Source organism: Ailuropoda melanoleuca, chromosome 11, assembly GCF_002007445.2.
Source record: "Ailuropoda melanoleuca isolate Jingjing chromosome 11, ASM200744v2, whole genome shotgun sequence".
Classification (NCBI taxonomy): domain Eukaryota; kingdom Metazoa; phylum Chordata; class Mammalia; order Carnivora; family Ursidae; genus Ailuropoda; species Ailuropoda melanoleuca.
Window position 1 is genome coordinate 18,031,259 of NC_048228.1, and position 12,676 is coordinate 18,043,934.

The 12,676-nt window shown below is 37.1% G+C and overlaps 1 protein-coding gene across 1 annotated transcript in view; it reads right to left on the bottom strand.

Annotated features, from left to right (window-relative positions):
- Positions 1-12,676, bottom strand: part of UGT8 (UDP glycosyltransferase 8) — an 81,978-nt gene that overhangs the window by 47,212 nt on the left and 22,090 nt on the right. Inside the window, exon 2 of the mRNA XM_011237404.3 lies at positions 4,965-5,788. Coding sequence (XP_011235706.1) covers positions 4,965-5,786 — 822 coding nt within the window. The 5' untranslated portion in view covers positions 5,787-5,788. The remainder of the gene's footprint in view (positions 1-4,964; positions 5,789-12,676) is intronic.

Consider the following 12,676-nt stretch of genomic DNA (forward strand, 5'->3'; position numbering starts at 1 on the left):
TGGTTTCTCACCACAAGATAAAGACAAAATATATGATCAACCTGTAAAACTTTTGCAAGAAATATCTGCAACAACATTGTACATTAATGACTTCCCATAGCAAATCTATCATTTCTGCCCAGCTTCCACGTTGCAGTGAATATTTAAGTTCAGAATTAGTAATTGGAATGAAATCATCTGTCTCTCCCAAACATTAGAGTTATCAATTTTCTGATCCCCACATAACTACCAACAGCACAGTAATACTACACAGATGAAGACATTTTACAAAGTTCTTTGTGAGTGGTGGCATTCAAAATAAGAAACCAGCTATGAAGGATATATATTTTGATTAAATGACACTTATTTAAAAGTGGACATTTTAATCAATATGGTACAATGATTATAATCCCATCTCTAGCTTTTTATTTCATGATAACATAATTTATATGTTACATGGTATTAAAATGGCCTTAATTTTCCACATCTGCTATAATCCTGGATCAAGTCTGTTAGCCCCAGTGACTCTGGTCCCATTTCTCAGCCTAGACACTTCATTCATTGTTGGGGAAGTCCACTTTCCATTACCATACGTAATAGTAAGTAATGGCTTCCAGGCAAATCAATAAAAACTGAATATAAAAAGCCATTGTTTTGCTCCTCAGTGTTATTCTTCTCATAACCTGCTCAGCTCACAAGCAGTTAATCTAATGAATGTTGCCCAATGTCTCATTTTCCCTAAAACCTTTCTCTGTGAAGGAGTTCTGGCAATAACAAAATGACAAACAGTGAGTATTTCATGGCCCTGTCCTTGGCCTCATGCTCTTTCTTATCTATGTTTATCTCTTATCTGTATCTATCCCCAGGACTGTTTCCCTAAATTAAAAATGTCTCTACAACTGGTGAAATGAAGATGCCCTTTATGCTCCTAGCCTGGCAATAAAGCACCTCTGAGGTACACCAAATGAGTACCTCATCACCCCAAAACATGTCTCAAGACAGCAACAGGTGGACTGATTTATACTCCTAACCCTGATCATTTGCATATTTGGAACACAGTAGAGACCATTTAGTTCACCAACTGAGTAATGTATGATGATCTTTTGTCAATATCAATAACATTATGTATCAATTCCAAGCCATTAAAATAACTTAGCCTGGAATGTTTGGTCGCTTAGTGGCTGGGATGGGATGTGTACATAAATTGGAAAAAAGCAGATAATGGCCATAATATTAACATGGTTGTACTAGCTGAAACCTTTTTTTTTTTTTTTTGGCAACTATTTCTATGCGATGCAGTTCATTTAATCTTAAACATTCATTGAATTCCTACCATTTTCCGGATACTCAGGGTACGAAGATGAAAAGGTAGAGGATCCACCCTTCGAGGCATCCACACGCTAGTTAGGGAGAGAGCCATGTGAAAAACCGAAAGTTAAAGTACAATCTATTACGTGCAAAAATAATTCGGGGCTGTAGAAGCAGAAAAGTGGGAGAGATCAGCTTGGCTGGCAGGGTCAGGCCATTTCAGTCAATAAGAAATCATTTAAAAACGGTCACCTGAACTATGTTAACTCTAAAAATTAATAGACTCCTAAGTAAATGTACTATTCTTTAGTTGTATTATTAGTCCCCCTAATAAAACTGCTAAAAGCTACAACGGCTCTCTATTAGATATTATTTCATTCACATTTAATATTTAAAGGACCTAGTCAAATAGGGATCTGTTTATAGACCTCCTTCCCCTCCAAGACAAATGTTCTTTTTTAAAGAAATGTGTATTCGTGTTCTCTGCCACCCTTCAATGACAGAGTAGATGTGATCCAATCCAGACCTCTTCTCTTTCACTGACACATTTTAAGGACTCACTCTAGGCAGTCAGGTAGTAAATAGTATGATAAGGTAGGCACATTGCTAACATGGATTTTAAAATGATTGCATTATTAAGGCACACAGCTGCCTCACTTTATGCCAAGACAATACTTTGTAAGCAAAAGCATTTGGATTCTGGATGATTGCTATTACTAAATTTCTTAAGCATAAGTAAGGGTATGCATGATTTAAAATTTGACTCTCATGTTAAGTCCTCATAATCTTTGAGATATCAAAGAAAGAACTGAGAAATATTTGTCTTTGCAGTTTTGTATACACTATAAATGTGTAAACGAGTTATAGAGTAACAAGAGATGTAGGCATCTTGACAAAATATTCAATCACAGCAAAATAATCCACATTTTACTTGGCTATGCCACAAACTAGCTTAATGGACTTGGATGAGACATCCGAACTCTCTGAATCTCCTATGTGACAAATGAATGGACTATTCTCTGTATTTTGAAGGGGAAAAAAATAAAACTAAATTAATGGGACTGAACTAGATGCTCTCTAGTTTCTCTGGGCTCAAACATTATGAAAGCTACTAAAAAGTGTCTTTTAGAAATTTTCTGTACCCTTCATCCCAGGTTTTGAAATGAAATCCCACTGTCAAATCATTTCCAGACATCTGGAAAACCTAATCCATTCCCAGTGTAAAATACCAAGGCAGTTAACAATTAAGCTGTTATTAGTGAATCATGTGTTCTAAACGGTCACTTGCTAGGCCCTATTATTTTAGTGTCACAACCATGACCTGTAAATAATACAGGCATTTGAGAAACTCATTAACTTGTAGAACCCTGAGGTACAGTTTATCATATCAGACAAATCCACCAGAGAAATCCCGGTAGGAACACATGTGTTCCTAAGCATATAAAGCCTCACCAGAGTAAGAAATATCTGAAAGGGTAAGACACCTCATCCTTCAAAATACTCCCTAGTGAAAAACTCCATAAACGGCATACTGAAATGAAAATGGCCCTTCAGACTTATGACCTAAGATGTTTTCAGTGATTACAATAGACTTAGCTAGGTCTACATATAAAACGCACGCACGTGCCATATTTGCATGTATCTGTGTGTGTGACCTCACTGGCACAGCCAAAGTGGTCACTGTAAATAAAAAGCACATTTTCAAAAGAATCATTACAAAAAGCCGAAAGAGGAAACAAAGAACGGGGAAGCCCATAAAGTAAGTCAAGCCAGTATCAAACTAGAAATTATGCAAATCGGAAAACATTTTGAGTAATAACCTTGCCTAAGGCTCCAAAATCGCTCAAAAGATGCTTTAAAGTAAAATAAAATAGTGAAACTAAGAGGCAGATGGATCCATGGGGGAAAAGATAAGCTTGGGTTACAGGAAAAAAAGAAGCATTCTCACATGCTATGTATCTTAATGAAGGGTAGACGACAGAAACAAACAAACAAAACGTAAAATATTATTCTGTACTTGTGCTATGTAGTTCAAATTGCTCCAACTCAAGACAAACGTGCAGGGACTGAAGATTCATCAGAACATTCCTTTTCATCATCCATTCCTTCTTTGATCCGGTGACTGAAGAAGGGAGACAGCCCCCAAACAGAAACAAAAGGAGCAAGGCAGAAGGGCAGGGCTCTGGCTGGGAAAAAATGAAGACCTGGAGGGAACAGAGCTGATCTGTGTAACGTTACGAATGACTCCGAATGACTCGGAGTAAAGACAGATTTGCTTATCAAGTCTTCTAGAAGCTACTTCTCAATCTGATTTCCACTACCTTAGGAAGGGGAGTTAATACATCACACGGTGAGTCTGGCAGAGAATATTTAAGGGTTTGAAATGGGCTTGGATAACTTCATGAATGGCTGAGAAAAGCTGAGATTAGTTCCTATCCTTTACAGTTGATGGCAGAGAGAGCTGTGCCCTCACAGCTTCCGCTGGCCGCAGTGGTTTGAAACGCTAGGGTGGTATGGGCCCCAAATCTGGTAAACTCTATTTTTTCATGTTATTTGAAATATATCAAGGTATTATCTATTAAATGTACTTCCAAAGGATTCGACAAGTCTACAAGTTTTATATTCCAGTCACATTATTTCTCCATGAGAAAATTCTGCCCAGCGATTGTCCTTAGCTGACACCCACATGAAAACATCTGCATATGCTCTTCAACACGGCCCTGACAAATTTTGTTGATATGTAGTGACCAGAGATTTAGCGGAGTTGTTGTGAGTGTGTCTTTCAGATTTTTGAGAGTAGAAATAGTTTCAATAGAGAGCAAAGTCATAGAACAACTTCTGCTTCCAGGTAAATGCCATCAGATGTTGAGATTAAACCTAGAGAGCAAGCCCAAGGTAAGAAAACCCTACAACAACAGATACACAAGTTTGGCTCCTGTGAGTTTGAGTTACCTCATACAAAACAAACTAGGATGGAGAAAAGAACACAAGGGATTCGCTGACAGCTCAACCAGAAAAAGAATTTAGGTTTGACTCAGATAGGAGACAGGGTTTTGCTAAAGTGCAACCAATTCCATCTTTGAATGAAATCGCAACCGGCAGTATTTCTTTAAAACCGTTATAGTTGCTTATTAAAAATTAGTTGGCTCCCGAGTTTGATAGAAGTTACTACCTCATTTTCATTGTTGGACCTACGCTTTCTAGTGGTTATGACTGCTGAAAGAAGACCCGCTCTTCACATGGATTCTGTTTATTTGACTTCAGGGAACCTGATCTAGGCGTGGAGACCGGTGATGGCGCTTTCTGGGAGACAACGGAGCGAGCTCCGGGTTAAGGAAAAGCAAAACCACTTAACGCTCATTAAAGCTAACTAACCACATTCTCCTCACATACTACAGTTATTATTTAATCAAGTCTATTTCCCAGCCCGTCTATTGCCCATATGGCAGAATGGCCCGTCAGCATCGTAGAGACGCTCCATGAAAGCAGGCACGTGCTCCAGGGGAATGGCGCATCCACACGGGAAGGGACCTCACAGTAGCCTCCACGGCCTTAGCTACTTTTTAGAGTAGCACTTGTTAGCCAACAATAACCAATCCCATCTCTTCCAAAAATCAAAGCTGACCGATTGACCTTTATATTTAGAAAAGGTCACCAAGGAGGTGGGCAAACCTTACTTCTGGTAGCGGGCCGGCCGGTTTGGTGAGGATTCCTCCCACATACACAACGTTAGGCAGGGTGGGTCTCGGGAACTCCAGAGCCACGTCTGTACACAGCATCCACAGACTGGACCCATGGACCAAGTCGTACATGGACTTCTCCGGCAGCAGGTTGTACTTCTGCATTATCCTTTCGTATTTGGGAAGAACCAGAAAGCTGACCCCCAATCTGGAAATGAGGTAAACACCGGTATTTTTCATTCTTTGCAGCAAGTTCATGTGGTCTGTGAGGAGTGAGTTAAACTCTGGGACGTAAGCTAACGGGGCGGGAGCACCCACTTCCGCGGGATACCAAAGGCCAGTTGAAAATACAGCATATTTAACCCCTAAAAGATGAGCTATCACAAATCCACACATGTCATTAGGGTCCACCAGCAGCAGGTCAAACTTCTCCTTCTTCAGACCCTGAATCAGGGCCCGGTTGCCAACCACCATGTCACAGTTCTTGGTGTAGTGATCCAGTATGTCGAACAGTTCCATTGCTGTCAATCTCCCAGAGAAAATATTCCGCATTTTGGACTGCAGGAACGCATCCGAGGTGGTACTGTTAAAAATCCCTGGGTAGCGCTGGAGGCTGTAACGATTAGATGGCGCGATGTCTCTGCCTTCGGAGAGAAGAAACACCGTGCGGTGGCCTCTCTCGTGCAAGGCTGAGGCTAGCGTCTTGAAAATGTACATATGGCTTTCAAACATAATTGGCGGCACGATGATGATTTTGGCAGCCTTTGCTATCCCAACAGCACTCCACAGGAGCATGAAATACGGAGTGTAAGACTTCATAGCTGAAATGACAACCAGAAAACTACTTAAAACAAAGTACAATCCCTATTTTCAAAACCATCACAGAGACTTTTTTTCCAAGCACCTCATGATCCAATACTTTGTCTAAGGATCACTGTGGAAAAGTATCCTAATACTGGTTCTAATTATCTATTTTTGAAAGGTAATTCTTTTAAAGTATAGACTGACAGCAAAGCTGACAGAAACTGAAATATATTTAAAACGCATCCATTTCAGAGCACACGACTGCATCAACAATAGAGAACTAGATTTTTTTTTGAGAACTAGATTTTTGAAAATCTGAAATAAAACTTCTGTAAGATTGAATGTCCAAAGATCTCTCTTCTTTGAATAATTGCTGTGAGATATCTATGAAACATCTGTTTATCTTTTAATTGAACATCAACGTTAATCCCAGGAAGAAGAGCCAAGATTTTTTATTTCTGGGTGCATTAGCATGTCTATCTCTTTTTAAATCATTTTATCACAGCAGTTACACACCTAATTACGACCAAAGCATACCAATGAAAGATTACGTTTTAAAAAATAATCCTTTCATGTAATGGTTCTATAGAAAAGACGTTTTTCTACAGGAAAAATTATCTTTAGTGTGAATTTCCCCTTTACCTAAATACCCTTATGTAACCTGGCAGTGTCTATTTATACAATCTCTATCAATTTGCCTATCCGTTTCAGGGCATTAAATGAGAAACTTTTAATAGGAAAATTCAAGAGAGTTAACTGGATCTCTGTAAATGCTTATGGAAGAAGTGATGATGAACGAGTATGTCCCAGACCAAACTTCCCTGTGTTCTATCTGTAACTCAGGTGCAAAGGGCAAGTTAGATGATGGCTGCACACGTGACACCTATCACTTCTCCTACCCTTTCATGGTAGTAGATCACGTACAATAGAGTTGTCTTCTGTCATTTTTCAGAAATATGTGCCCAACCTGTGGGGGCTCTATAGTGTGCCAACTCCCCCTACCCTACCCAGTATAGTTTTTACTTAGATTCTAAATTAGCCTCCAAGTAGAGAAAAGATCTAAACAATAGCTACCTATGCAAACTGGATCTTTTTACTTGAAGGAACAACTTAAAATAGATTTCTATGCACATCACCAAATCAGTATCTATTTTTACTAATTATCACATATTAACCATCCTGCTCGTACAAATTCCCACCATCTAAATGCAGTTTTAGCAACTATACCTTCTCAACATTCAAACACTGCAAGCAACCTAAAAAAACAAAAAAGAAATCAATAGCAGGCAAATGATCGATTCTTCCAATATTAAGATTAAACTACGAAATGCGTTATATTTCCAGGTGCCTTTTCCCTCTCACTCCAGAGAAATTTTCGAACTATTTCTAGATGAGTTGACACTATACCGTTAAGAATAAACAGAAGTAATGCACATTATAAGCATATTATTATATGCTAAATGATGCTTGAATTAAATGAGGGCTTTAAAAAAATAAATTTGGAGAAAACACTATCTCTATAGCAATGAAGTAAGTTTATTCTATAATTACAACATCAATAAAGAAAGAAATTAAATAGCCAATCTTGAAGGAAATTTTCCGGGCCTTTGCTCTACTGTAGTGTCTCTCTATTGTGTCTCTCTGGTGCAGCTTTCCAATTCCCAGGAATTAAAAATTAGGGATTCTCAGTAGACACGTTCTTAATTCTAGGAATGAGATTTATGCAGACACGGTTATTGCAGCAGCTAGAGTTCACTACTGTGATTTAATACTACCTGTCACTGTTTGCATGGCCAAGAAGACGGACCAGTTGATGGACCAATCATAGGAACTACTCCTCCCACTCTGTTTTGCATCTAGCTGAGCAGTGAAAACACAGTTCATTCAGCTACAGTCAAAACCATTGCTTTACCTATCATAAATAACTAAGACACAAAACCAAAAATAATAGTAGGAAGCAAATCCTTTCACTGAGCTTTTTATTCTATTCTTCCTTTTTTATTTTAATATTTTATTTCAGCAATTACTACAAAATAAAAAAAAATCATAGAAAATGGATTTGGATTTTTTTTTAATGCACAACTGCTTACGTTCGAGAACAGCATTGTTCAATAGAGCTTTCTGCGAATGTGAAAATGTCCTATATCCTCACTATCCAATATTAAGCAGCTGAAGTGTAGTTAGTGTGATTGAGGAACTGAATTTTAAATCATAACATGTGGATAAATTAATTTAGTACTAGTAGCTACAGAAGTAATATAAAGTTAGAAAAAGTGCATACATTCTGTATATACAGATTCCCAAAGTAATTATGCAAACATACCAATGGCTGTGTGACAAAATATCTTCTAAAAACAATGTCTACTAGGTCTTCATGAAAAACTACTAATCACCAACAAAGCAGCATCATTTGTACAAGTGTGTTATTTTGTTGTTCAAATACAAAACCAAGTATGTAGGACCACAACAGCACTTTAATCTCATAAACATCACTGTGGTGGATAACAGAATGAGTAACACAACTACCGACAAACGGTAAGATTCTTGCTAGTCCAGACTTATCAGAGTGTGTCTACTGATAAGCTGGAATTCATTAATATTAAAAACTTCTGCTCTGAGAAAGATAATAAAAAGAGAATGAGAAGACAAGCCACAGACTGGGAGAAAATATTTGCAAAAGACACATCTGATAAAGGACTGTTTTCCAAAATACACAAAGAACTCTTAAAATTCAACAATAAGAAAGTAACCAACCTGACTCTGGAAAAGTCCAAAGATCTTAATAGACAACTCATAAAGAAAATATACAGAAGGCAAATGAGTATATGAGAAGATGCTTTACATCATGTGTCATCAGGGAAATGCAAATTAAAACCACAATGAGGGACCACTACACACCTGTCAGAATCGCCAAAATCCAGAACATTGACAATGCCAAATGCTGGAGGGAATACGGAGCAACAGGAACTCTCATTCACTGCTGGTGGGAATGTAAAATGGTGCACCCACTTTGGAAGACAGGTTGGCGGTTTCTTACAAAACTAAATATACTCTTAACATACGATCCAGCAATTGTGCTCCTTGGTACTTACCCAAAAGAGCTGAAACTTATGTGCACACAAAAACCTGTATACATGGATTTTTTAGCAGCTTTACTCATAATTGAAAAAACTTGGAAGCAACCAAGATGTCCTCCAGGAGGTAAATGGATAGATAAACTGGAATGGAGAATTACTAAGTGCTAAAAAGAAGATGAACCATCAAATCATTAAAAGACAGGGAAGAAACTTAAATGCATATTACTAAGTGAAATGTATATTACTTATAATATGCATATAAAAGTGTAAATAACAAGGGATTTTAATTTAACATTTTCTATAAAGGACATGTATTACTCTTAATAAAAATAATAAGTGTTGGTTTTAAATAATACATGATGAAAGTATCTCATCTACAATAACAAAAAAGTACATAAAGTACCTTTAAAATGAACTAAAAAGTATATTTGTTTGCTATACTAAGTATGACAAGCCTTTCCCTAAAGACATATACATAGAAATAATACTAAGTGTATAGAAATATTCTATTATTTTAACGAAAGATGGTATTTGGAAAAAGTCAATCCTTTCCGTATTATAAATAGACTGAATAAATTCCCCATGAAATCCCACTAGATAGTTTGTTTTGTTTTGTTTGGAATTTGACCAAACTGTACCCATGTTCACTTGTTAGAATATGCAAGAAGAGGGAATACACCTTTAAAAAAGAAACAGTAAATCGCCTTGGGACAGCAAGGTAAATATTAAAGCATATTTTTAAAAATAATTAAAACACTATGGATTTAGCCTCAGAATCCTACTTCAAATAAATGGATCAGAGTAGGTAGCCTGTAAGAATTCCTTGAATAAATATGAACATAACATGAGATGAAGGGAGCACAAGTAGATGAGAAAGGAATAACTTATTTGAAATGCAATGTTAAAAATTGGCTTTATATTTGAGAAAAAAATCACTGAATTTTTTACCTTAGACTTTCCCCAAAGCAAATCAGACAGAACAGTGTTATTTTTTTTTTAATACAGCCAATAAAAGTGTTGAACTTTAAATGATCTCTGGAAAGAGAAAAGAACGATCTGAGCATAAAGCAGAGAAAGAAATCCTTATTACAAATACTATTAGATTTAATACTATTAGATTTGACTACATAATCATAAAATATTTTTGGAATGTTTAAAATATCTGGGGCAAGGTTTCCAAGATGACTGACTGAACCCAAATGTTTCTACTCCTTTTTTCCTAAAGCTTCTTTAGAAATGATAGGAAAACATACAAAAAGGGAACACCTAACATCACTGAGAATTGGTATGGGGAAACGAGGTGTGGGCTGGGCTACAGTCATCAGTGTAACGGATTTTTGACAAATTTCAAGAAAACAAATGCTAAGAATAGCTTATTGAGGAATAAAAGTGACTGAAGGAAGTCATGACCCAGAACGCACAGAGGAGGATCCTGTCGCGGAGGTGGAAACCACTTCCAGAAAGGCTGAGAGCGTCAGTGGACAAGCCTGGGTCCTGGAGTAGTGGGTGGAGCAGGACCAAGGGAAGGGCTCAGGAAAGAGGAGCCGGGCAGGTTTCCCCTCTCTCACATCTTCCCTTCACCCCCAAAGCTGAGGCAGTTTTGCACTTACTCCCCAAAGTCAAAATGCACATCAGTTCTCTAGATAAAGAGATAAGCTGCCTGCAGAGTGATTAGAACTGAGAACTCAGGGTAAGACCGTCCTAAGGCTGGCATGAGGGAAGTGGCTTTGGGCTCCTCCTTGATGCACCCTGGAGAAAGCGCTGCTCGCTGGACATGCCGCATCCACGCACACAGTCTGAACCCAACCTCCAGTTAGATGCAAGGAGCTTAAGTCTGCTGAATGACTGAACAAAACAAATTAGATTTTTCTTTCATAAAATTAGCAAGGGCATCATTTTTAATGGTAACGCAGTTTTAGGCAGACGGTGAAAATATAAATTAGTGCAAATGTTTTGGAAAACAACTGGAACATCATTTGACATGTATGTAACTACTCTAAATCAGAAATACCAACATGTACGTACAAAGATATTCCTGTATTCGCTTGTAACAGCAAACAGCCAGAAACCACTAGGAATCCAGCAATAGAGTATTAATTGAATCATTACACATTTTACAATAGAGTCTTATAGAACCATCAAAACTATGTTTTAAACATTTTTAACATGAGAAAATGCTCATAACATAAAAGAAACAAAATTATATATATATCACATATATACATAAAATGATTATATCAACTCACAAAGTAAATAGCAAACTGTCATCAGTAGTAAATCCGGATTTTCAAATTGAGGGATTTTGTTTTCTCTTCCTACTTTTGTATTTCCAGGCTTTTGAAGTTTTCTACCAAAAATATATAATATTTATAACACACTCATTCCATTTCCATGCCCCTTTAGCTGGAGCTTTACTCCACTCCCACTCTTGGAGTCAAATGTCTTAAAATATCATGTCTACTGCGGGGCTCCACTTACTCCCCAGATGGTTACAGCCTGGCATAGTCTCCACCACCGTTCAGCCCAAACACTCATTGTTAAGGGCACTAAGTACCTCATAATATTCACACAAATGCCCTTTTCCCCCAACACTTACCTAATTGGACTTCTCTCTAACCCTCTACACTAATGCTCCCTTTTCTCCTCCAAATTCTTTCTCGGTTCTGAGATGCTACTGCTACTTGACTGCACANCCACAGACTGGGAGAAAATATTTGCAAAAGACACATCTGATAAAGGACTGTTTTCCAAAATACACAAAGAACTCTTAAAATTCAACAATAAGAAAGTAACCAACCTGACTCTGGAAAGGTCCAAAGATCTTAATAGACAACTCATAAAGAAAATATACAGAAGGCAAATGAGTATATGAGAAGATGCTTTACATCATGTGTCATCAGGGAAATGCAAATTAAAACCACAATGAGGGACCACTACACACCTGTCAGAATGGCCAAAATCCAGAACATTGACAATGCCAAATGCTGGAGGGAATACAGAGCAACAGAAACTCTCATTCACTGCTGGTGGGAATGTAAAATGGTGCACCCACTTTGGAAGACAGGTTGGCGGTTTCTTACAAAACTAAATATACTCTTAACATACGATCCAGCAATTGTGCTCCTTGGTATTTACCCAAAAGAGCTGAAACTTATGTGCACACAAAAACCTGTATACATGGATTTTTTAGCAGCTTTATTCATAATTGAAAAAACTTGGAAGCAACCAAGAGGTCCTCCAGGAGGTAAATGGATAGATAAACTGGAATGGAGAATTACTAAGTGCTAAAAAGAAGATGAACCATCAAATCATTAAAAGACAGGGAAGAAACTTAAATGCATATTACTAAGTGAAATGTATATTACTTATAATATGCATATAAAAGTGTAAATAACAAGGGATTTTAATTTAACATTTTCTATAAAGGACATGTATTACTCTTAATAAAAATAATAAGTGTTGGTTTTAAATAATACATGATGAAAGTATCTCATCTACAATAACAAAAAAGTACATAAAGTACCTTTAAAATGAACTAAAAAGTATATTTGTTTGCTATACTAAGTATGACAAGCCTTTCCCTAAAGACATATACATAGAAATAATACTAAGTGTATAGAAATATTCTATTATTTTAACGAAAGATGGTATTTGGAAAAAGTCAATCCTTTCCGTATTATAAATAGACTGAATAAATTCCCCATGAAATCCCACTAGATAGTTTGTTTTGTTTTGTTTGGAATTTGACCAAACTGTACCCATGTTCACTTGTTAGAATATGCAAGAAGAGAGAATACACCTTTAAAAAAGAAACAATAAATCGCCTTG